A 27,031-nucleotide genomic window follows, 5' to 3' on the forward strand; every position below is an offset into this window, starting at 1 on the left:
GGACCCCCCTATAATACACCGGGCACCTTCTCTCCTTCTCTCTCTCTCTCGTATCCTATTACTGCATCTTGCTAACTCGGCCATTCTGGATGTCACTAACTCGGCTTCTTCTCCAGAGCCTTTGTGCTCCACTGTCTCTCAGATTAACTCATATCGCAGCGGTGCCTGGACGGCGTGACGTGTGTGGTTGTGCTGCTGCCGTGGTCCTACTAGATGCCTCCTGCTGCTGCTGCCATCATTAGTCATTAGTCATACTTCTACTGTTATTATACACATATGACTATTGTCACACATGTATACTGCCAGATATTAATACATACTTTCAACATATTGTACCACAGTAGCCAGAACTATAACTATAATATTATTACTTTCATCAATGTTGTTGTAAGCTACTGTCGTTACTGTCTGTCCTTCATCTCTCTCTGTCTCTCTCTCTGTCTCATTGTGTCATACTGATTCCTGTTAATTTATTATGTTGATCTGTTCTGTACGACATCTATTGCACGTCTGTCCGTCCTGGAAGAGGGATCCCTCCTCAGTTGCTCTTCCTGAGGTTTCTACCGTTTTTTTTCCCCGTTAAAGGGGTTTTTTGGGGGAGTTTTTCCTTATCCGCTGTGAGGGTCCAAAGGACAGAGGGATGTCGTATGCTGTAAAGCCCTGTGAGGCAAATTGTGATTTGTGATATTGGGCTTTATAAATAAAGCTGATTGATTGATTGATCACTGGTTTTAGAAAATGACTTGCGGCACAGTTGGGTTGCAACGGTATGAGATTTTCACGGTACAATAACTGTCAGAAAATATCAGTTTCACCTTGCTACAGAATTATTATCATCAGTCAGAATGACCCTTTAATGAATAAAAACATAAAGGTTATTGTTGGTTGAACTGACGTTTTGTTATTATAACTGAAACTTGAAACCATTTTATTAACGGAAGTTTGTGTTAAAAGTCTCCCCTTAGAAAATAATTAAAATAAAGGGAAGATTCAACGTCCAGCTGCATTTTTTTTCTCTATACTGTAGATAAGCAAATGTACACGGTTTGATAACCGACAACTTTTATATCACAGTGTACCCTGAAACCGGAATACCCCTGCAACCCTGCTGCACAGAAAAACACATTGTGGGAAATGTACAGTGGTGGAAAGTAACATTTACATTAGTACATTTATGCCAGTACTGTATTTAACTTGAATATTTTTCAAATGATTTCATTATACTTAATACTACACCTGAATATTACACTTGTATCTGACGCTTCCGCTCCTCTTCAGATACACGTGCTGAGTACTTTTACCTGATACATATCGGTGAAGATTCTCAGTCATCCAGGTCATGGTAACCATAAGTGCTATATCATAGGTGACTGGACCTTGCCTAGTAGTAGTATTGCCTCTTTTAAAGTATCAGAGTACTTCTTCCACCACTGGAAATGTTAGTTGCAGTTCTAAGTTGCCCAAACTTTACAGAAACGCAACAATAAACCAGTGTAGTACACGTTTAGAGGCTTAACCTGCCTCACTGTGTGCCACCATGACACTGAAGCTGAGAACCAATTTCATACTAATCTCTCAAATTCTATACACACTCTCACTACAGTCAGTATGCATATTAACACACCCTGATTTTTGGGCGAGCTTTTGATGCCACAGCTGGAAAAACATCTAATCTAAATGGGGATGATCGTGACGGAGGTGCAGGAGCATCAACAAAACAAACAAACACACAAAAACAGTTATAAAAATAAAAAATAAATAAATCTATCGATCTGCAGCGTTTGATGAACAGAGAAGCTAAAATTTTAGATAATGATACGAAACAGTTTAGAAAGTGTCTTTAATGAAATTATTTAAGTGTCATAATATTATTTTGTGAAGATTTTGGACAGTATTATTTGTCATTTATTTATTAAAAGAAACAGATTTTATTCAGCTATTTTATAAGACGAAGATTATCTGATTTAAATTATTTGCACAGACGACAGATTAGGAAAGACAGACATTTTTCTTTTGTATAAATAAGTAATGTGCATAGACAGTATTTCAGTTATTGGTTCTGTTGTCCTCGTGATGACGCTGATTGACATACAGCCCGGCAACTGGTTAGTCAGTCATTTAGTAAACCAGTCAGTGACTGAATCAGCTGATCAGCTGGCCAGCCTGTCGTTCAGGTAGCTGGAGGTCTTGGTGTCCTGCAACAGAGTTTTGGTGACATCATACAGATTCTGCTGGTAGGCCAGCTTATAGCGACTGTACACATCATCACAGTGTGTCAGCAGGCGCTTCACGTTTGGAGTGACACTGCTGGGAGCGCCGTCGAGCCTGAAACAACACACACACACACACACACACACACAAAGGTCAGATCAAACATTCAGGTGGTTTCAGGTTGTTTACCGACTAACCTTATGTCACAATCCCTGATGGAGAAGCACCATTTTTCACTGTCTTACTTTTTGAAAATGTCCTCGAACAGGCTGGAGGTGAGTGGGCGGTGGCGTTTGAGCTCCTCCAGGTAAACAAAGTCGCCGTTCAGAATCACCTTCTGGTACAAAATCTCTGCCCAGTCTGGACTGTAGCTGTACGCCTCTGACACCACAAACACCTGAGAGACAGAAACATCAGAGTTTAATATACAGTCTGAATGTATGTAGAGGTCTGAGGGTCCGGATCATGACTCAGTACGACACAGAGCACTCAAATTATGTTCAATTATGTCTGTTTAATGGACTTAAACTCACTTAACACAGTTTAATATTGGTATTTTGGGGTTTTCTGTGATTGCTGATACTGTATTAGAAAACTGGTCATGACTGACATGCTGACCTTAAGCATATTAGCAGGCCTGCTTAGTACCATTCTCACTGCTAGTATGATAAGATAAGTGACTAGCTAGTTAGCATGTTAAGCAAACTCAATGTATAAGCATGGTAACAGTTCAACTGAGTACTGTATATGTTAACATATAGCATGCTTACATTATTACATTGTTAGAATTTTAGCTTGTTATGCTAGCATGTGAAGCAAATTTAATGTGTAAGCATGTTAACAGTTCAACTCTGAGAACATATTAACATGCTAAACGTTCGCTAGTTAGCATGCTAACGGTGACTGAGCATGTTAATAGGGCCTAATGCATTCTTCTTCTCTTTGAGTGATTTTTGTTAAGGCTGTGCTACTATCAAAAAATACTGTAAAGTGCCAATTACTATTTACTAAAGCCCAGGTGATGTCTTCAAATGTCCGTGACAAGCCTTAGAAGCGTGTTTTAAATGGAGTACTACAGGCACTGTGACCTAAACAGACCTGATAGCATCGTGGCAGTGCTGTGACAGCGTTCAGCAGCTCTGCAGGTCGCAGGTTGATGAGCCGCAGGTCTGATCCCTGGTTCAGGAAGTGCAGCTGAAGAGCAACCAGCTTGGCTGTCCGAACACAGCGACTCGCCTGACGCACGCACGAGTCCTGGAAACACACACACAGTTAATATCTTATCAGAGTATTGAAGGTATAAACATGGAGACAGGTAGAGAAGTTGAGGAACCTTGGAGAAGCTCTCTGCAGCGTCCTTCAGCAGCCCCAACACTTTGACCAATGAACTCTTCAGATCAGGAGTGACAACTGTTTGGAAACAAGGTAAAAATAACAGTATGACTGACAACAGATAAAAAAGCATGTTGAGCTCATGGTGTATTTTTGTGTTGAGCTAGCTGTCAGCCTGCAGCTGACTCACCCCAGGCCTGAGACTCGATGATCTTTAGCTGCGTTCTGGCGGCCATCTCGTGGTTTTCTCCGATCTCCCTTCTCATGCTGAAACACAGCGCCACCATGTTGTGCTTCTCGCTGTCTGCAGGGAGGCAGCGCTTGATGTAATCCAGCAGAGCCGTCTTCAGACTGGAGCTCTGCAGCAGCAGGAAGGACAGGGATTAAGATCAGGTCAGTGTAAAGACATGTTAGGTTAACATTCAAACACGGGTTTAAATATGTAGTGTTATGATGGCTCACATGGTTTAATCATCGTATTGTACATTTCCACTGCACCATTTCAACAACGCAACAGTGTCTTTCTCTAATTTACCTGTCAGGTATTAGTGCCTGTACACATGACGTGTTTCTTGCGCCCTGAAATCCACTGTTTTCAATGTAGACATGCAAGAGGCACGTTAAAAAGTGAGAGCGACCCAGCTGTTGCACACAAGTGTCCCAAAGCACCAATTCGTCAGCGTGCAATGCAGCAGCGTGCAACATATGTCATGTGACAAGGAATAACCAATCGCAGCTGGTAGACATCTTTCCTTTCTAAGCTGAATATTAGTTTACAGTAAATATGGAAGAGGAGCTGATGATTTTAGTGCAGGGATACCCAGACTGTTACCTGACCTAATCAGGTTCAGGGGATGAGGGACGTAACAATAAAAATAAAACCAGGGAAATAGGCAAAGGGGTGAGTGGAGATGGGTGTTTTTCTGTTCAAAAGAAATCAATAAAAATTACAGATCATGATACAATTACGACAAAACAATGGCGCCTGGCAGGAATGAGTCACCCTACCTCTACAGAAAAATTTGGCTTCAATATATGAATAACAGGGAGTTAAAATTAGCTTAACACTGGGTTATCACTGTTTTAATATGAAAACAATCTGGCACTGGAAAAAGGTGCTGTACTATTACACACATCCTGTCCTGTTTTTGGCAAAGGGCAGGATTACAGGTCAAGTGAAATTTAGAAAGTATCCAAACACTGGCTTCAAAAACTTTATTCAACTTATTTAAGTTTTGTGAAGTGCCCTCTCCGGGTTGGGGGAGAGTTAGGCCCAATCCCAATACCCCCCCTTGTCCACTACCCTTTAGCCCTCGAAATGAATCAACGAGGGGTAGGGATTGAAATCTTTCCCTAGGAATTGGGGCACCACTTACTACGTCACTGCATTGGTTATGTTCACGCATACGTAACTATTTTAAACAGGAAGCTGCGAGCCCTCTACATTTCCAATCGGCATCTACAATGGAGTCTCCAGTTGAGTTCATCCTACCTATGGCGTTTGCTGTATTCATCATGCTTCGTTTGATGAACAACAGACGACTTCTGCTAGCTAGCTAACCAGCTAACATTACGAGGCAGCATAGTTATACTAGCTGGCATGTTATCGTAATGTGAAAAATCCGACAATTTTGCAGAACAGGACAGATGACAGACGCCAGATAGTGCGAGCTAGCTAGCTAGCTAACAAGCAACCTGACGACGGTAACGTTAGCTATGTATGAACTTTTTTCCCCGTCTCTTGCTCGGTGGTAGCCATGGCGATGTCTACCCCTCGCTGGCAAGTCAAGTAACAAGTGTGAAGAGGGAGCTGAGCCAGAGGGCGAAGCTTTCGATTTGCCGGTCCATCTACGTCCCAACCCTCACCTATGGTCATGGGCTCTGGGTAGTGACCGAAAGAATGAGATCACGGATACAAGCAGCCAAAATGAGTTTCATCTGTGGGGTGTCTGGGCTCAGCCTTAGAGATAGGGTGAGGAGCTCAGACATTTGCGTCGAAAGGGGTCAGTTGAGGTGGTTCGGGCATCTGATCAGGATGCCTCCTGGATGCCTCCCATTAGAGATGTTCCGGGCACATCCCACTGGTAGGAGGCCCCGGGGCAGACCCAGAACACGCTGGAGGGATTACATATCTCATCTGGCCTGGGAACACCTCGGGGTTCCCCAGGAGGAGCTGGAAAGCCTTGCTGGGGAGAGGGATGTCTGGGGTGCTTTGCTCAGCCTGCTGCCCCCACAACCCGGCCCCGGATAAGTGGACGAAAATGGATGGATGAAGTTCTAACATGGAATGTGAGGATACTCTCTATTTTCCTGCAATGATTGGGTATTAACATATGATTACTGTTGGTGGGTGTGTCTACCTGTCCTCTGTCCATGTCCATCTTCTTCCTCAGCAGCATCTCAAAGCGATGGTTCTGATGCAGCAGGTCGAAGACGTACGTCATCTCATTATACCTGCCGACACCTGTCAGCAGACGCACCTGCACACACATCTGGTGTTACTCTCATGAAAACAGGTGTATATGGACATATTTTGCAGAAGATGTAAGAGTCGGAGACAAATTACAATATTTAGGGGAAAAACAACCTTATTGTTTGCATATCAGTGGGTGTAGCTTACCAGCAGGCTGTAGTGCTCTCCTGGGGCAAGGTAGGCATGGCAGAGGTGACGGGCGGCTTGGAGCACTCTGACGATCCCCTCCATGTTACAGGTGAGACTGAAGCAGTCGTGAGCCACAATCAGCAACTCTACAACTGCAGGAGAGACAGAAGAAGAAAGGCTGGGCTGCTGAACCAAACACTAAATGTGCCATAAAACCAAAACAATGAGATGAAAGGTGCTAAAACGCTCCGTTGAGCTGGTGGAGGCTGCAGAGTCGGGTGATAATTTCCTGTGGTTTCATCACTGCAGCCAACAGCTTCCATATTACATGAAGTCATTTGATCCATTATTAATTAACACATTTGATTGACGCAGCTTTAAACTTTGATCTTCGCAGATAAAACACATCCTGCCATTGTCTTTGTGAAGTGCTAATCATAAATACTGAGCAGGAAGAGAGTCTGCCAAATGCCAGTAGTAACACCTATATTTAAATATGTTATCAAAGTGTACAGTGCTTAAAGGGACATTTTACTGAAAAGGCAGGGAAAAGGAAGTGTCAACAAAATCTATCAACTACTGCCTCTTTTCACGCCTCACTTTCTACACTTGAAAACTTCCCCTGCAAAAAAATTACATCAAAATACATAATGACGAGTGTGTGAGAGTGAGTATGTGTGTGTGCCATACTGCAGCTCAGGTCTCGCAGTGGAACAGTGTTGATGTTTTCCAGCAGTTTGAGTCCCACCAGGTTCGGATCATCGCACAGTTTGATGAGCTGGACCAGTGGGTCCCGCCCCTCTGACGGCCTGTACACCTGCCTCTCTGCGGGGTCACACACATTACAAAACACTAATCAACAACAGTTTTGATAATTGATTGTTTAAATTACCTGCGATTACCTATAAATTACCTATTACATATCGAATCTAAGCATCAAGTTTAGATCTCAGCGTCCAGTCCCACATTAACAGGGACAAAAACATCATTTTTCCACCTCATCACCACCATCGCCAAGGTACGACCATTTCTAAAAGAAAAGGATACTGACACATTTTCTCATGCCTTTATTTCAAGCTGACACGACACCACTGAGAGACTTCAGCTCATTCAAAACTCTGCAGCTCAGCGATTATCCAGAACCAAGAGAAGAGAGCACGTCACGCCAGTCTGAGCTGCTCTGCACTGACTTCCTGTTACATTTAAAATTTGTTTTAAGCTCCGCCTCCTTGTATACAAGGCCCTACATGGGCTGGGACCGAGCTACACTACTAACTCCCTTGTTAACTATTTGCCTCCAAGAACACTGTGATCATCTGCTGCTGGTTTATTAGAGGTTCCCAGGAACAGCTGGAAGAAGATCAGGGATGCAGCCTTTGCCAATGATGCCCCAAAGCTATGGAACACACTACCTATAGATATCAGGGAAGCTAGCTCGCTACATATTTTTAAAAGAAAGCTAAAAACGTATCTGTTCACTTTAGCTTTTAACCAGCTCTGACTTTCCTCAAACAGGTCTGAAACTCTTGCTTTTTATGCTTTTATTTTCTATTTACTGCTGCTGCAACTCTTTTAAAATCTCACCTGATTTTATGATTTATATTTTTACAATTCTATGATTTTATGAATCAGTTCTGTTTTATAAGCAATCAGTGCTTATAATGCCCTTGTGTGAAGATTTGCTAGCATGGACCAGTGCCACATATTACAGTGTTTATAGCCATAATGTATTTGGCAATGCCTAGACGGGCTCTTTACAAATGTACAACACTAAACAATATCTTTGGCTTTTGGAATGTTAGTTGGACAAAAGCCATTTGAAGGTTGGGCTCTAGGAACATGTGCTGGGCATATTTCACTATTTTCTGACATTTTTATAGTGTAACCAGTGAAAAGAAATTTGAGATTCAAGATCAGGTGCTTGCAGAAATGCACACTGTTAACCTTCTACCCGAATAATTTGTTGAGCAGCTTGGAAGTAAAGCATTTCGGCAAAGAGCATGATGACTCAGTGTTTCCCATTAATTAACGAAACTATGGCGGCCCCCCATAGTTTAATTTGACCCGCCATAGTTTCTAAATAAAAGATTTAGGCTGCCGAAAGTATTGACTTCTCATGATATAAATAATATCTCGAACGCCGTAGCATTTTGTGCTGATGTGCTCAGGCTGTCAGATCCAGCGCTTGACAGTGGGAGCGTTTCACTCCACTAAAAATATGTGTGTGCGAACTGTAAAAAATATTTAGGGGCACATGTGCGCGTAAAAAAAAATCAGCCAAAGCAGCCTATATTTTTGTCAATAAAAAAATATGATAATTTAATCGCAAATGTTGGAGGAACTCCAGCCGCCTTCCCTCTTCCCTCTTCCCCGTGTGACACGGTTATGGGCGGTTTTCCAAGCCACTGTCGGCACAATGAATCTAAGTCCCACTGTCTGCTGGGTGGAAATAAGTCAAAGGGCTCTAGTTTCCCGGCGCAGCGCAGGGAGGCGCAGGGTGGCGAACTCCGCTCAGAGCTAGTTTTGAGCAGCGCAACCCGAGGCGCGCTCAGTTTGGTAGTTTGGCAGACTGAGGTGCGCTGAGATGGGTGTGGTGGCGCAGCTGGGGGAGGTGTCGACAGATCCAGCTTGGCGCAGTGACAGTTTCGTGCCAAAAGGCTTCGCCGAAGGTGCGCTAAAAGCTTACCAGCTGAAACCACGTCTACTGTCAGCGCAGGCGGAGCGCAGTCGGTGTAAGCCGAAGTTTGGCTGACCGGTGGACAGTGCGCACACGTCACCAAAACCTCACAGGCAGGTTTCCAGAATATCCGGCACATTAACAATGCAATAAATACCCAAAAAACACTATTCAATGCAACTACCTGCAATCAGCACATAAATGTATCTCTATATCGACTGTCCCGTCACATCTGATGTCAGATCAAAGGGGATTGGCACCGTTTGGCACGTTTGGCACGCGTAATGGAAACCCAACCTGATTTGATTAAGCAGCTGCAAACTAATGAGTTCACATCCCTCTTAGCCAACCACAAACAGCCACAGCATCAGATAGGGAGTATATATTCAGCATCTGTCATCTTAGAAAAGTCAAAAGAAAAGAAACAGAATGAGACTGTGAGAGAGAAAGACAGAGCGCGCGCACGAGAGAAACGCAACATTGATTTACAATTGTGGTGACCTCCTCCCAGGCTACCTTTGCATCATCAGCCCGTGGAGGTCTGCTCGCAGTTCCGTATATTCCGACTAAAACATCAGTTTCCTCCTGGGAGAATTTTGGCTGTCTGACGCTGCTGCTCTCTTCTGCCACGGCGAATTGAGTAAACTCTCATTACGCCTTCGTGCGGCACATTTAAGGGCGAGGAGAGGTGCTCATTTGATTGGTGTGATGTGTGTGAAACCCACTCCACGCCTTCTCTCCTCCCTCTTTCCGACTTGCACAGGCAGGAGGGACGGAGGTGGGACAGACAAGTAGCTGCGCCAGCGCGCACGGTGTGCCAAACTTGCAAAATTCGCCTGGCCACACCCAGTTGGCGAAGCGCAGGTGCGCTGCGCCCCCGCCTCACCCGGTCTGCGAAACTAGAGCCCAAAGTGTGGAGAAGAGGGACCGGGAAAAGCGGCGGACCTCCGGGGAAGCCTGCTCCGTTCTCCCCGCAGTTAGGGACTGTTCGCCACAGTACTCCTGCAGAGTTTCAGAGGACCTGGAGAGTGTTTTAGGATAACAATAACACCGGCCTGTTAAATAGCCTGTAACCATAACAACTGTGTGACACAAATTCAGTGCTTTAGTTATTAGATAATGTCGGGCTTGGTCGGGTTCGGACAAAAATATGCGGCCCGTGCCGCACTCTAATGGAAATGCGTTTTTTTTTTTTTTTTACAATCTAGGAACCGTTTGCAGGAACCGTTACTCCAAATGTGATGGAACCGGTTCCAGAACTGGAACTTTGGACCCGGTTCCAAAAAAGAACCGGATCCGGATCCCAACCCTACTTGTAACGTTCTCACCACTTGCCATCTGACACTAAAATCAGCTCTCAGACTTTCTGTATAAACCAGTACATTTAGACTTTACAATTCATATCTCACCGGGCTGCAGCTCCTGGGTGGAGGCCAGCAGCGCCTGGACCACTGCGGAGGAGATCAGCTCAGCCACAGTGTCTGCAGAGAGACCCTGAGCTCTGATGAAGGCCTGAGCCTTCCTGAAGCGCTCCGGCTGCTCCGACAGCAGCAGTTTCTCCAGCACCGAGGAAGATTCCTCTCCGCAGATCTCACTGAAGGAACACTGTAGCTCCTGAATATGATCCAAGGGGAAAGAGTGAAACTGTAGAGGTCAATGTGAACCTTCCCTACATCCTATTCTTATTTCAGTGGTTTAAAATGTGATGTTTCTTTAATGGTTTTCCAAAGTAGCAGCGTCCAATACTGATAGGAAAACTTATTCATTACAACAGTGCAGCATTGGGTGAACTGGCAGGTACCTTGGAGAGCTGGTAGAGGCTGAGGACCTGTTTGCAGTAGTTGTTGCCGTGGCGACACTGATCCACCAGTTTCTGGAGCTGGACAGAAACCTCGTCGTCAAGGAGGGGGAGCATCACGAAGGACGACAGGCTGCTGAATGAGGGAGCTGGAGGAGAAAAAGAAATGTTGCAATATACATATTAAATTCTAAACGCAGACCAGCAGGTAGCCTTCTTCAAACTTATTTTATTATTTGTGTTGGTATTAAGGACCCAACACTAAATTGGCCACACCTGGCTGTCTAAGTCACTGGCTTCATTTACGTCTCTCCTTAAAACATACCTCTATCGGAAAGCATATCCTGACTTTATCTGAGCTGTCTGTCTATGTTACCTTATTGATTTTAATGCCCATTTATTATCTCAATTTTAGCTTTGGCTTTTCTTATTTTATCTTTTACAAGATGACATTTTACATGTTACTTGTTTCATTCTTCTTTTATTTAGTTTCATTGTACAGCACTTTGTAACTGTGTTTTGAAAGGTGCTTTTAAATAAAGTTTATCATTCGGGGTGCCTGCTGTGGAACACAGGCACAATCTATGACTATTCCTCATACTTCTTCTTATTCCTCTTCTGTACCAAAATTTCACCGAAAAACTTGTCTCGCAGTGTTGCTCCCACATACACAAAAAATAGATCAAAATGTGTGTAAAATTCTGGAATAGTTTGCTATGACTTTGTATGTCTCTCAAACTGCTGGCCTTTCCTTAAAAACAAAAACTCTGATTGTTACAATTTGTATACTCAGAGAGAGAGGACAACTTGACAAATAAGCAGTGTGAAATTTGAGTATGTACTTTAAAAAATCATGAGTGTACTAGTGGGTTAGATAACTGGCACGATCAGCTGTCCTCCAGAGGTTTCTGGTCTCACTTAACACTGAGCTCAACAGCATCAGTTAATGGAGTTTCTCTAACTTTCAGGCTCAATGTGACAAATGTATGTAAAGTCTGTTTGCTTCTGAAGAAACAGTGTTTGAAAAAGCACAAGTTTTACTCCACTTTGACCAAAAATGATGTATGTAGAGTAGAAATTGTGGCCGTGACAGCGAGTTGGAGAGAAATGCTGAGGAAGCTCTCTGCACTCTGACAGTTGAGTCCTCCACTCTCGCTCAGAAGATTCTGTCCAATACACACATATGTGAAAAACTTGAATAAGGCGTTTTTAACCAAGCTTCAAACATGTTTAAATATTTAATAAAGTTAAATTGTGTTTTGAAAGTTGAATCGAACCCACAATGTACACAACATGTGGGACATTTCAAGGTTTGAATGGAGTTTCTATGTGAAGGTATGAATGAGGAGATAGGAGTTGAACATGCTTGAAATAACTTTAATTTGTGGTAAATTTGAACATTCTGCCATCCATTTGAATGGGGAAAAAATTTCCCCCAAAAGTTGAGTATTTCATAAAGTAATTAATTGTGATTGTAATGAATGAGATTCTGTATCCAGTTCAAAGCACTTCTGAGTGACATCAATGTTCCGTGTGTGCGTGCGTGTGTTGAGGGGGCTTTGTGACATCACAAAGGGGGTGGGGCTTTGTTACACCACAAAGGGGGTGGGGCTTTGAGACATCACAAAGGGGGTGGGGCTTTGTTACACCACAAAGGGGTGGGGCTTTGAGACATCACAAAGGGGTGGGGCTTTGTTACACCACAAAGGGGTGGGGCTTTGTGACATCACAAAGGGGTTGGGGCTTTGTTACACCACAAAGGGGTGGGGCTTTGAGACATCACAAAGGGGGTGGGGCTTTGTTACACCACAAAAGGGTGGGGCTTTGTGACATCACTGTCACTTTTCCTTTGTGACATCACAGGACATCGATAGAAAGGTAGTAAGTAGGGGAGAGATAAAATATAAAATATTATTTTTTCCCAACAGGTGCTGAGACAGAGTCGTCTGGATCCAGATATGATGGAGATACCAGAACATTTCAACGACAGCGTGGGAGACTCAGCAGAACAAAACACCATGTCTACTTTAGAGTGGGACTGCTCACATCAGTTTGTTACTGAGGTGATGCAGGCATTCTTTAGGTGGCAGGCAGAGGAAGAGGCTAAAACCAATTTGGCCGGAGGTACACCCTCAGTGGCTGGCACCTACAGCGAGACACTGAGGGATAATGTGAAGAGGTTTTTTGACCCTCAGCGGTGCTGTACAGAGCAGCAGGGGGAGACATTTGTCCTCTCTGAAGAACAGGCCATAGTCTTCTTAGAGACTTTTGAAAGGGCTTATGATGATACTGAAGCCCTGATGCAGTCTGTCCAAAGGTGGGAGGCTGAGGAGGCTGTGGAATGCGCTCAGTTGGAGGTTGAGGAGGCTGAGTGCTCAGCGGTTTGTCCCACCCAACAAAAGGTGGAGGCAGAGCTGAGAGTCTTTTTTGACCTCCGGCGAGAGTTTGCTGAGGATAGAGAGACAGATGTTATACCTGTACCTGTCAGTACACAGACGTCTGACAGAAAAGATGAGAAATCTGCAGGCAGACGTGGCAGACACATCCTTAAAAGGATGAAGCCTGCATTCAAGCGCTGCTGGGAACGCTGTTTTGGAGCAAGACCCAGGAACAGGTTCCGCTCCAGTAGGACCAAGGCTGCTGTGAAAGCAGACCTGACCTCTGATCCTCTGGAGTTTGTTGAGGATTTGGGACAGGACTTGGATTTATCTGACAGCGTGTCACACACTGCCCCAGTCGCCTCCAGTAAGGACCTCAACTTTGTTGAAGACTGGGGTCAAGACTTAGACTCATCTGCCTGCGTGTCACACAAGGCGGTGTCTCCCACTGCCTCAGTCGCCTCCAGTGAGGACATCAGGTCTGTTGACAGCACAGACCTGACCGCTGTCCCTCAGGAAAGCATGGCTATGGAAGGCATGGAGACACCAACAGAGAGCAGCCTTGTAGCAGACATAGACGCAACTCCAGGACCATCAGGAGTGGAAAATGTCACTGAAGCTGCCCAGGAAGTAATGGGCGATGAGGTCATTGACATCAGAGACCCTTTTCTGGAGGATATCCCCGACTTGGAGTGTGACCTGATGTTAACTGTCACCTCCCTGGAGAGTGAAAGGGACATCAGTGAGTCCAATGCTCCAGCAGTCTGGGCATGGAAAAGGGAACAGGCTCAGAGAGACAGTGAGTCAGTATCTCAAACACCTGCACTTGTAGTGTCTGAGGAGACAGCGGCTGAACAGGATTTATCACAGACAAACATCAACAAATTGTCTGTCAGGGTCCTTGTACAGAAGCTGGTTACAAGGACCTTTAGGAAAGCAAGGTCGGATACCAACCCACGTCCCATAGCTGACCGCCTGTTTGAGAAGATATGGGCTGAAATTGAGGGAGAAGATTTTGAAATTCTCCCAAAAACATTCAAAAGTCTTGATAAGAATGTTTTTAAGGACCTTTGCCAGCACTGGGGCAGTGCACAGATGGTGCTGGTTTCGATGAATCAGGATGAACCCAGAGTGGACAAATACATCGCCTCTACTTTTAAACAACACCTGATGACACCAGCAAAGAGGCCCAGTGCCATCTCCAGGTTCTTCTCCAGTGTGGGCAAAGTGATCTCACAGCCCTTCACTGCACACCATAGACGGGCCAGTGACATTTAGGTGACATATAATATACATGTTGAAGGAAAACATAGTTTGGGGTGAGCCTTTTTTCCTTCAACATGTATGTAATAGAGAGCTCAAGTCCTACCTCCATTCAGGTAACCTCCAGGTTACCTTTTGCTCCACTGGCCTTTGCAGGGCAGTGACTTTGGAGCAAGAAACATGTGGGGCAGGACTTGAGTTCTTAAGACTACCTGAGGAGTCAGCAGTGCGATCTCACAGGCGAGGGTTCGATTGTCGGTCCTGAGCCTTTGTGAGTTTGTGTGCTGACTGTTGAGGTAGTGCGGGTTTTCTCCGGGTGCTCCGGTTCGCCCGTCTTCCTGAAACCATTCAGGAAAAGCTAATTGGATTTGATACCATTATATAAATAAATTAATTATCTAATTGGCCATCTTATCTCATATTGTATTATCATTTGTTGTCAAAGCTGTAAAGATTCAACTTAGGCTGTACTTCTGCTGATTCAGTTTCCCCTTGAGGTCAGAGCTTTTGCTAGAAAACAAAAAGAAAAGAATGTGTTCTTTTGCTAAGGTGTTTTTTTTTCATGTAAAAACCATCTATTTTAGCATTAAACTTATAGTCATAACCCAAAATAGTTAGTGGTTAAGTTAGCATTGAGACTGTGAAGCTAAGATAAGATGCAATACATGGTTGCATCTCTCAATCTATTTTGACCTAACTAATTAACCTTTTAGAGCTCCATTCCTCCAAACTTATGTTTGAAGAGTTAAACTTTGAGTGTTTCATGCACCAGTTTCAACATATAAAATTCTGCATTCACAGATTGTCAGTTTTCACTAAGTCTCATATTCACTGTGAGCAACTGACAGTAATTGAAAATACCAAACATCAGAGCTGTCAAAGCATTGTGCAGTGTATATGGTTGTGTATAATTGTGTATACTGAGTGTGTCTGCTTGTCTGATTATCTGATGATACCTGTGGTAGCGGGGTCCTTTTTTTTAAACTCTAGGGAGGTTGGAAAAACACAGGGGGAAAAAATTGGAATAGTATGATTTATCATGACGGCCTCCTGAACTTCAAATAAAAATGAAAAAAAACAAAAGATGAAAACCAAACAAACAAACAAACAAACAAGCTACAACAAGGAGATTTTCTTTTTTTTTTAAAGTACAGAATGCAATTTCATAAGGAATTGCGGTTGTGAAAGCTGCATGCTAAATAGCTGATGCTACACTGCAATGCTGGCTTAAAACATTGAATAATACCATTAATGTATGAATGATGTGGCGTAAATGTGTATGAATGTAACCAGGGTTCCTACACATTTGGAATTTCAAAATTCCATACTTTTTCATACCCTAATTTCCAGACTGCAACGGCGTTTTTTTGTTTGTTTGTTTTTTCCTCCGAGAATATGCGACATCTGAGTAAATATATCAGTGTATCATATTTCACATCATATTTAATTATTCTTAATAGGTGATTGTAGCCAAGCACCATAACGGCATGCAAATAAAAACTTAATTCAGTGTCTGGGCTGAGGCAAAAAGGTTGGGACTCTGGGTGCAAGCGATGCAGTAACAAGACGTCTGTGTTTTTTCCTTTCATGTGGCTCAGAATCGCCTTCTCCCCATGTTGGCGATGTCAAACGATTTCACACAAAGCTTGCATCTAGCTCTGTGTGTGAGTTGGGAATCCTTGGCCAACCAGTATTTATATACGGTATTGTCAAGCCATCCATCCAAAAACTTGCATCTACCCATTGTGAACCACGTGAAACTCGTCCTCTTGTCGAAGGTGCAGTGTTGGAGTGAAACTTGATACCTGGGGGGCTGGAGGAGGGTCATGGGGCAGCAGACTGGACATACCACTTGTCAATCAGGTAAAAGGGGTGGTATGTTTTCTGAGACATTTGCTCTCACACAAACTGTGCTTGGCCTGTCATAAAACATGATCCAGATTGATTAAATTATTTTTGGAAATACCTAATTTTCTATTTTAGAAAACAATATTTTAGAACAGTGGTAATAGTCTGGAAACATAAATATTTTTCCATACTTTATTTTTCATTTTCCATACTTTTTAATACCTGGAAATTGATCAAATTTATTTCCATACTTTTCCATACTTTCCATACTTGCGTAGGAACCCTGAGTATGACATTTTTGGTGGGCGGGGCTAAGCTGGAAGCAAATAATTCTCCACATACATTAGCAGGCGCTTGCTAGCAAGCTCTGTTGGCTTGTTTTCAACAATGGAGGAAGATGATGCGAGTGATGCATTCAGAAATACTCATCCCGAGCGCACTCTGGCACAAACTAAATCCTTTGTAAACTGGAGCTCTGTCAGAAATGTTGTGTTCAGTTATCCAGAGCACTGCACTCCCAGAGTGGCAGAGCACACTCGGGGCAATCTCTCTGTGGAGACCAAGCAGCAGAGTGCCGAGTGAATGTGTGATTAACTTAACCATTTATTCGTTCATGTACAAATATAGCACTCTGTTTCTTCAACCAATAGGGCTCTCATTTTGGTTTAGAGCATCAAACTGAATTTACAAATGCACCATGACAGGTCACTCACTCTCCGAGACCGTAAGTGTTACCTGAATAAGTAAACACTGACCAGCAGGACCAGAATGGGCGACCCGTATGCTCTCACTCAGTGGATGGATGATCTGACAGGATTGTCAAAGTAGGATGGGTGCTTTGTGTTACTATGCCAGTCTTACAAAAGAGGACGACACCTGAACAGTTCCCTCTGGTTTGTTTTGCTACTGAAGCTAAATTTAGCTAATGCGCAAAAAAGAAATCCAATATTCCTCTTAATCCCTCCCCAATTTCTGATGAGGTGTACATGATAACCCTTAATACACATAACGTTATTCATCCCTACAACAGGAAATACTTTTCCCTAACCTGATATGAAGTGTGCGCTGCACATGTGAGCATTTTTGATGATGGCCTCTGCCCAGTCCTTTGGTCCTATCGCATTTAACCATAGTTGTCTTTGTTTTTGTTGACAGGCAGTGGCGGCTGGCGATATAATTTAAGTTTTGAGCGATGACTCCTTCTATTCTGGCTCCCAATAACACAAGACAACATTTTAAGACCCCTATGTAGTCTGTGGTGGAGAGGCCTGTTTTGCCTCCATCTAATGAAATGACGTCACTGTGACGTTGGCCCTAAAAGGGTTTATACTGTGGAATATTTAAAAGTTTTTTTTTAAAAAACTTGAATGGTATGATTTAGATTCATTCAGAAATGACATTAATAAGTCAGATCAAACATGAAAAGGAGGAGCTGGGGTGGAGGCAGGATGCAAAGCAGCCTACAGAGGAAGCATCAATGGCAGGCGGGCTAAAGCAGTTTAAATAGGGCTTGAGATCAGCTGATGGAGCTGGGATGTGAGCTGAGTTTGACCCATTCTCGGAACCCATCGGCTGTATTCGGCGTCTGACTTCCGGCAGACGACGATACAGCCTCTCGGGGCAGACCCCCGATTTTTTGGCATTCCGGTTTGATTTGGGCGGAGGACGCGAATTTCCATTTCCAACATCCGTTTATATATAAGTAAATATGCTGAACCATTGCGATGGATTCAGAGTTTGCAGTGACGCCAATTATGTTCTGCCTCGTTAGTTCACCGCATGGACCGTTTAACCTGGCAACAACTGCAGCTGGCTCAAACGTGATTGATCAATATCACGCGGACTACAAACAGCCTACAACCGGAAACCAGGGCTCTTCCGCTCTTCTTCCGGAGGCAAGATCTCCAGGGTTTGCCTACAGACTCTACATTCACTGAATGTAGAGTCTGTATATAGAGACTAAGCTCGACCTAACGCTATGCTCAGTTAGTTGAAAGAGTGGAAATGGGTCCAGTTGGTATGAATACCATTGATAAGTTGAATAATACCAATGGAATATAAAGACAGTTAACTTCACAGAGACTGAGCTGAGGCTCACCTTCCATTTATAAGCGTTCCAGTTCAAAAACATAGGTTGTCTTGCTTTGATGTAATACTGTGTGAGAGAGGAGACCCTGATGGACACAGTGTGTAAAATTTGTGCGTATTGTGTCAAAATGTGATCAGGGCAGAAGGTTGTCTAGTTATTATTGGGTGTGAACGCTGCAAGCATTCACAACCTATGTTCTTCTACTACCAAAATTCTTTATTTTTCTTATTATTCTTCCGCCGCGTTTTTTGACTTCAATTATCTTCAACATACTTCAACCGATTCAAACCATTCCAACTTCTTCTGATTCGGCTTCATCAGGACATTATCGGAAACTTTCAGATTTTTCCATAACGTTCATATTTTCCCGAGAATTCAACGTTAAAATTCCGACTTCTATTAAAGCGCATGGAGCAAAAACGGTTGGACCGCTACTAGTTCCACAAACTTCAACCGATTAAAACCATTCAAACATGAAAACGTTCAGCTGAATTAGGACATTCACAGATGTATTCACTTTTTCCTAACATTCATACTTTCCGAGATATTTCCGATTTTTCCCAAATCCTTTTCCCATTGGGAATCCTCAAAAATCTAAAAATTTCACCTTTTTTCAAACTGTGACTACCGATTCATACTTTCAGCTAGAAACGCCATTCAAAATGGAAAATATTCATCATTTTGCTGACATTTTACATATGATTCAACTTTTCAATACCATTCAAACTTTCAAAAATATTCAGCGTTTTCTGAAACTTTGTTATAATGGAAGTCAATGAGAAAATCCTTCAAACTCACTCATCTTCACCCACACATCACAAATTCATACATTGACGTAGAAACTCCATTCCAACTCTCAAACGTTGACGCTGCCGTCGACTTTCAGGAACTAATTCAAATTTTCAATATCTCTTTTAAATTTTCTACAAAGTCAGTTTAAAGTACATGAAGTTTTCAGCCCTTCTCAGACTTTATAATGGGTGTGTATTGTGTGAGCTAGAGTGGGTGATGTCATCACTAGAGTGGAGAGCAGCTGTAAACTCATCAAGAAATTTTCTCTTCAACTCGCTCATACGGCCACAATTTTTACTGTACATACACAATTTATACCACAAAACATAGGAAAATTTGTCCTGGTCACAGAAATGTTGACATGGAATCTGTCACACGTACACATTTTTGCTGAGCGGCTCCAAAGCGAAGGGAGCGCCGATTTTTTTCTCATTCACTCCCATGTAATCTGAGAGGAGAAATTTCTGGAAACAGCTGAGGTGCAACACATTTGTAACTCGCTCTGGTGACCACATTTTTGACTGTAGAAATATAAAACATGACACGTGCATTCACAAGAAGTGGCTCTCTCTCACAATCACTTTATTTTCATTATTGGACCAACGGTTTGGGTATGGGAAGAATTTGTTTGAGGAGTTAAATCTCCTCTAAAAGAGCTCTCTTCTCTGTGTTCTGTCTGTCTCTCTCTGCTCTTCTGCCAGGTGCACCTAGTTTATTACCATGGCAACCGCTGTGCCACACAAACTCACAGAAACATGATGTGTGTGTGTGTGTCTACATCTTACATGCAGACATGACAGGGGCACAATCTCCATTTTAACCCTTTAGGTGCCAGAGTTATTTGAGGAAAATATTCATTTCAACATTTCAAAAGGCTTTCGCTTGAAAGTGGTGAGAGATAAAGGCATACTGTAAATGAGAAAACTATTCATCATGACCCAAAGTTTGTGATGGGAGTAAATTAACTTATCTAATTTGCATATTGTGGCGTCACTAGGTGACCGCCATATTGGATTTCATAAATCTCAGTAAAACAGCATTTTGAACATATTTGCACAGCAGATTTCTTTTGTTTTGTGCTGTTTTTGTCGTCTCATCCTCAAAATAAAGGAAGAGGAATCTGATGGGAGTAAATTAACTCATCTAATTTGCATACTGTGGCGTCACCAGGCGGCGGCCATATTGGATTTCATAAATCTCAGTAAAACAGCATTTTGAACATATCTGAACAGCAGATTTCTTTTGTTTTGTGCTGTTTTTGTCGTCTCATCCTCAAAATAAAGGAAGAGGAATCTGATGGGAGTAAATTAACTCATCTAATTTGCATATTGTGGCGTCACTAGGCGGCGGCCATATTGGATTTCATAAATCTCAGTAAAACATTCAAATATTCTAATCATTCAAACTTTATTTTATTAAAGGCAGCTATTCAGTGTGGAGTCAGATTTTCAACAAACTTTCAAACATTCAAATCATTCAAACTTCATTGTATTCAAGACAGCATTGCAGCGTGGCTTCAGCTCGCAGCATTCACACCCGCAATTTCTTCAGAAATTGCTTCTCTAGTTATTATTATTATCTGTCACATAAAGCCTTCTCTGGTCAACCTGGAAACTTGTGGCTGGCTGTAGTTGTTAGAGGAGTTCCTCAAGGTTTTTCAATTTGTGTAATTTCTGTTTTCTCTTTAAACTTGGGTCAAACTTGACTGTTTGATAATCTTTGTTTCAGTTCGAGTATTTAGTAAACTGCAGAGAGTCTGCCATTATGATTAATATATCAAAAACGTGAGAAAAAATGGAGGACAGTAACTGAGTACATTTACCCTAGTTTAACTCATGGCTGGCAGCAGTTGTTAGAGGAGTTCCACAAGGTTCAATTTTGGATCCTCTTCTTTTTTCAATTAGTTTAATTTCTGCTGTTTTCTCTTTAAACTTGTGACTGATTTATGATACTTTGTTTTAAATTTGAAGTATTTAGTAAATGACAGAGATGCTGCCATTATGATTAGTGTATTTATGCATAAATAATTATTATTAGGAAGATAACATATTATTCTGAAATGGGCCATTTTGTATACTTTTATTTATTTATTTATTTATTTTATACTTTTATTTAGTTAATTAACAATGAATCATTTAATTTAAAATAAATAATCATGTTAAATTGGAATGCATGAGTTTTACTTGTAACAGAGTATTTTGACACTATGGTAATACTACATTTGCTTAAGTGAAAGATCTCAGTTCCTCTTCCACCACCTGAGAGTTTATCAGTAGAGTACTATTATTCTTTCTAATAATGCAAAGACATTTTTCCATGTAACTGTATGTTGTGGTAACAGATGTCTAATGTATATTCATATACAAATGGAAGTTGAGACGGAAGCTTACAGGTGGTGATGGTTTTCCTCTGCAGAGCTTCTGACCCCTCTTCTTGTGGTTCAGGGTTCAGCTCTCCAGAAGCCAGACCTCGGCAGCGCAGCACCACCCACATGTCTGGGTGATACAGGGAGAAATAACGACAGACCCGGCTGGCTTCGTGGATACTGCCTTCATCTAGTAACTGACCACTCAGTGCAGCCAGAACACTCCTCTCCTCTTGACTTAGCTGTGTGTCGATGTTCAGCTTGTCCTGCTCCTCGCAGGGACCGGGGAGTCCCTCCAGACTGAGACACTTCTCTGTGTTCAGGCCTGAGATGTTGGAGAAGGAGAACTCCTTCATCAGCACTTCGTATGTGTTCATTTCAGGTGTGATGGCGGGCGGTGGCAGGTTGAAAACGCTCTCCTTCTCCATGGCGACGGTGAGGATGTGTCGTCGGACCCGGCTCACCCACAGTTTTTTCTCCAGGCACTCCAGTTGGTCCACAGGAGCCGGGCTGAGCAGGGAGAGCCAGTGAGCGGCAAGGCAGAGCAGCAGGCAGCGTTCCTGGATGTCCAGCAGCTCGCTCTGAGTCTCTGAAGCTGCGGAGGAGTCTGTGGTCCCAGTTTTAGCCTGTGACAGGAAGAACTGAGAGGCTGACTCTGGATCAGTGCTGTCAGCCTTCAACTGCTCGTGACATTTCCTCCAGAAACCGACTCGGGTTTCCAACCTTCTCCACAGCCGCTTGGACTTCTGGGAGTTTACTTCCTGAAGAAGCTACGAGAGAGACAGAAATTCCTATGTCTTACAACATTTTGCAACTATCTTATTGTTTACTGGCCTATATTTTAACTAAATAAAAGTTAAAATATAGGGCAATACATTTTGTTAAAGTTTATGTTAACTCATGCCATAAACAAACACTTTTTTGATAAGAACGTATTAAATTTGATTAATTAAAAATTGTGACTGAAACATGAAGTGAGCAGCAACTTCCTGAGTTAAAAAATAAGCTTGTCCCTGGTGATTAAACTTTAAAATGGAGACACTGTTTCTGAACAACCATTTTTGCATTTGCATTTTTGGCATTCCTGTACAGACATTTCTTACTTATCAGCCACATAAATGTGATATATACTGTATATCTGCAATAAACTAAAATTGAGTAATGGGAACCACTATAGGTTGGTGTTTACTAAAAGTGAAAGGGTCAGAGCTAAAACTAGGATGTTTTTGTAAATGATTTGGATTTTTGTCATACTCGCTAAATACAGTCAATTTGAATCAACTGACCCTTTGCTAAGTCCCGCCCCCGGAGGCAGACTGGCCAATCATAACGTAGCATCTTGCTGACTCAGACCAGGGTCCGACAACAACACAGCTGTGCTCCACTGACTCTAATGCAATCGTTTCAGATTTCCTTCATTTTCAGGCTGGTTTTGTGGATTTGGAGCTAAATGTTGTGCCTGGGGCACGTCGTGTATTAATGATACTCGTTACCTGGAGAGGTTGGAAAAAGATATACATTTCTTCCCTGTTCCAAAACTAAAATCAGACCCTGAAAAGCATAGAGTTAGCTAGCTAGCTACTGAAGATGTAGCCTACTTAATGTATACACATGCTGCTTTTGCTTTTTAATGATTATAACAGTGAAAAAAAGAGCGACCCTGCTGTACAGGAACCAGTGAAGGGAAGCAGGGAAACTTTGCTGATATTCAACCAGCTGTGTGTCATCGCATTGAAGCCAAACAGTGTGCAAATGCACACACTGTGATGCCACACAGCTGGTTCAATATCAGCAAAGTTTCCCTTTATATTCATTGTCTTCTGTGGCGATCAGTAGTAATGTGGTGGTTCACTTTTACAAACAATAAATCATAATGAGTCCGTGTACGTTTTGAACGTAACTGCTTGTCTTTTATTTCACTATTTCACAGTATAGTTGTTATTGTGGACTGGACATGGCCGATTCGCTGGGATTAAGATCACAGACGACCTCATAAATTATTATAAATCACCTGAGGTCCCCATGTAATAGGCTACTTGTCCTGTGCAAATGGGGCTAACCGTTATTTAGGGATGCACCAAAATGAAATTTCTTGGCCGAAGCTGAACAATAATGAAACATCAGGCCAAAGGCCGAATACCAAACACCTTACATTTTTCATTAATTAATTAATTCATTCATTATTTTTGTATAATTTACTTTTCCACTTTTTTCAACGTTGCATAAACCAAACGGTTTACAGCCACTAGATGGCGCAGCATAATCTCAGATGTAAACAAAAAGCCTGCATTGACGAGCTGGCCTAAACGAGGTCAGATTTCAGCACGGAACAGCTCCGACTGCTCGACATGTTATTACTTCTCTGTATGCTACAAAGCAAGCAATGGTTTCCTTATATTTAGTTGGGCTAAAAATCGAACCATTAAGCCTAAATGTGCTTTTTACTTAGCCTAGCCTACTATGTTTTCTTTTCACTGCTGCAGCCGGTGTCTTTCTCCTAAATCGGCATGCTTTCAGTGTGTTTTGATTTTAGACGATAGATTCAGCTTGTAGTGCTGTTGGTCTTTCCACAAATAGCCTACCCCCTCTAGAAATTTCTGCTGAACAGTGTTTACAAATTGCTGTTTTAGGTTCATTCTCGGATATAATGCCTCCATACTGCCGACATGTTTGCTGTAATAATACCGCGCGTTACCAGGCTCCCAGTCGCTGGCAGGCTAAATATGTGCATCAATTAATTTCTGTTTTGGCGAGGGGATGTTGCGTTTCAGCGCGACAATGTCATGTACATGTGTCATGTAATGTCATGTAAGCTTTTCGATCACTCTGTAGTCTAGGCTTATTCTATTCATGGACATAACGGGGCAGTGAACTTGTCAACACGTCACCTGTCGATCTCTGAATTCTTTACTCAAATGTTTCACCAAGTTTGTGTTGTTTCGTGTTGTCTTCCTTTGCAAGGCAGACTTTCTCTTGACTTTTTTCACGTGCGCCAGCTGCGAATGTTGATAGAGGTGTTGTCATACACACCACTTACGCAATACGGGCTGCAATAGGAACAAGGAAGGGGTTTGCGTGCATAAATGAATAAAATAAAATAAATTAATGAAATGAAAACAAAAGCACTAAGTAAAAAATATGGTGAAGTATATATACATATATATATATATATATATATATATATATATATTGTCAAATAATGTAAAATAAGTGTAAATGTAAAATCTAAAGCTTAAAATGTAAATATAAATCCCGTTGTGTATTGTGTGGTGGATCAGACCTGGCTGAGTAGCAGGCGGTGGACGGGCAGGCCGGCCAGCAGGGCGACCTGCCTGGCCTGGCTGTAGCGCCCCTTGCCCTGCAGAGCGTCCACGGCAGCCTGGAACTCCTCCTGCTGGACGGAGGGAGAAGTGCACTGCAGCAGCCTGGGAGATATGTTGACCTCTGACCCCTGCAGCAACTGACTGAGCTGACTCAGCTTCCTGAAGTCTGGACCTACACACACACACACACACACACACACACACACACACACACACGCAAACACACACACAACAATTCACCTGTGTGCAAACTGAAAATCAATAAACCTGAGTTCTTATTAAACTTCTGCAGTAAATTGTGTTTTGATGTGAAGTTTCCTGAGCTTATAGCAAACCATTCTTTGAAAGGACGATGTCAGCTGGATAAAATTGGTTTGCCCTTGTGGTAATCAAACCTGTGATGGGATCATGGGACCAATACATACATTGTGTAATCTCCTGAGCTGCATCCCTCAGATTCTGACATGTTTTGTGAACAGACTCTCTGAACTCACCGTTAGATTTGAGGAGTTTGTCGACGTCGGCCAGCAGCTGCAGCAGCCTGTGTAGGTCGTACTGGGAGGAGCAGCGCTGCAGCATCGTGAGGAGCAGCACGGAGGCCTGGCTCTCCACCCACTGCAGCGGGAGTCCACCAGACGGGGCTGGGCCTCCGTTTCTCAGCTGCATCATTAAGGAGGAAAAGAAGGTAGACAATAATTATCTTTGCTTATTAATTGTCTTTCCGGCCTGATTCTTCAGCCACACAAAAAGTGTGAATGCAAAAGTTTTGGGCAGCTGAGAGTCAAATCCCCAGATGCCTGGCGCCACCAAGAAAGAGATTTTAAAACTGTCTACTTGCAGCTGCACACCCACTGTGCACTGCAGGAAGGTAGAGAAGTTTTTCATTACACTGGAACTGCTTCTGATGGCAATGACAATAAATTTGAACCTGAACCGAACAATGTGACAGTGATTCCTGGTCATGTGATGTTTCATCTATTATACTGGTTTGTTGGTGGGCGGGACTTACAGTGATGAGCGTCCTCTGGAAGTCCAACAGCTTCCCTTTGGCCTCTGAGAAGTTTCTGTAGTCACAACACAACTCAAACATCCTCAACACCAACACCAGAGGACAGTCCTGAGAGACAACAAAAGAAATCTGTCTCATTGATTTGTTATTTTACAATCAGTCGAGTAAAGCCGTCTTAGTCTGATAAACTGAATTTATTATAGGAGTGTTAGATTTTCTTTCTTGTACCCTGAATAGTTATCTGTTCTCTTTTATGCAACGACCATCTGACATTGAGGCTAATAAGGCAGAATAAAGTCGATCAAAATGAAGGAAGAATCAATCCAAACAACCCAGATATTATATATCACCTTGAACATCCATGTGTCTGAAGACACAACAAATCCCTGAAGGTCCAGGAAAGGAGAAAATACAAAAAAACTTCTTCAAGATCAATATATTACTTATTAAAGGACTTTTCCATAGTGAAAAGATGTGATATATTCTGGGAAAAAGCAGGTCTGCAGTGTCAAAGTGTCACACTGAACTAAAGTATTATAAAAAATAAAAAAAAAAGAGCTCTAATGCGGTGCGTAAAATCTTTCTGAACTCTGTTATCTAGCACCTGACCTCAGTAAGGAAAGCCAGCAAACGCCTACTGCTCCAGGGGCAGTATTGTCATGGGGGGCCATGAAGGCCATGCCCCTCAGTTTGATGTTGAGCCCCTTAAAAAACTGATATGCCCTGCTCCAGCTCCACTGCTGCAGCTGATTTTGCCCTTTTCTCCTCTGCCTCTTTCCTGTCAGATTTTTTTTAGACAGCAGTGTCTCTTGTTGATACTCTGAATTCTTAATGGGCGACATCAAGTGAAATGCTGCGCACGTAACCAGTGGTGGGTTTGATTTAAAGCCTGGTATAAATCGCTGGAAAACAGGGCTTAACGAACAGACTTAACTGAACTGATCCTGATGTGCAAATGCTGCAAAGATGTGACTGAGTCAAATTCTGCTGAACTCAGCTGAGGTAAGAAAGTTTGATAAATCAGCGAATGAATAGGACATGAAACTCAAAACATAATGTTATGCATTGCTTGTGTATAGCCTCAATGTTGTGGCCTTAGAAGTGTTATGTGCCTATTGAGTAATACAGCCTAACTTATGTATGCACTTATTCACAAACATTACTGAAGCTTAAACTTGGTAGCTGTCTGTCAAATTATTATGTTCTTAGGTAAGACGGGCGAACATCATCTTTCAGTAAAGAATCAAAACAATGAATGATTAATACAAACACATGTAAGCACTAAACTCTTTTCTGCTGCTGCTAATAATATGTCCTGCTGGTGTTGCAATGTTGCTCTATATG

At 42.6% G+C, this 27,031-nt stretch overlaps 1 protein-coding gene across 1 annotated transcript in view; it reads right to left on the minus strand.

The window, feature by feature from the left end:
* Nucleotides 1-1,826: 1,826 nt before the first annotated feature.
* Nucleotides 1,827-27,031, minus strand: part of spg11 (SPG11 vesicle trafficking associated, spatacsin) — a 49,555-nt gene continuing 24,350 nt past the window's right edge. The window contains exons 27-40 of the mRNA XM_033635198.2: nt 25,688-25,795; nt 25,173-25,338; nt 24,636-24,850; nt 21,381-22,125; nt 10,624-10,769; nt 10,232-10,436; nt 6,836-6,970; nt 6,164-6,297; nt 5,904-6,023; nt 3,734-3,902; nt 3,545-3,621; nt 3,310-3,465; nt 2,457-2,608; nt 1,827-2,325 (exon numbers count right to left, since the gene is read on the minus strand). Of these exons, the coding sequence (XP_033491089.1) occupies nt 2,151-2,325; nt 2,457-2,608; nt 3,310-3,465; nt 3,545-3,621; nt 3,734-3,902; nt 5,904-6,023; nt 6,164-6,297; nt 6,836-6,970; nt 10,232-10,436; nt 10,624-10,769; nt 21,381-22,125; nt 24,636-24,850; nt 25,173-25,338; nt 25,688-25,795 (2,703 nt within the window). The 3' untranslated portion in view covers nt 1,827-2,150. The remainder of the gene's footprint in view (nt 2,326-2,456; nt 2,609-3,309; nt 3,466-3,544; nt 3,622-3,733; nt 3,903-5,903; nt 6,024-6,163; nt 6,298-6,835; nt 6,971-10,231; nt 10,437-10,623; nt 10,770-21,380; nt 22,126-24,635; nt 24,851-25,172; nt 25,339-25,687; nt 25,796-27,031) is intronic.

This window comes from Epinephelus lanceolatus, chromosome 5 (assembly GCF_041903045.1).
Source record: "Epinephelus lanceolatus isolate andai-2023 chromosome 5, ASM4190304v1, whole genome shotgun sequence".
NCBI lineage: Eukaryota > Metazoa > Chordata > Actinopteri > Perciformes > Serranidae > Epinephelus > Epinephelus lanceolatus.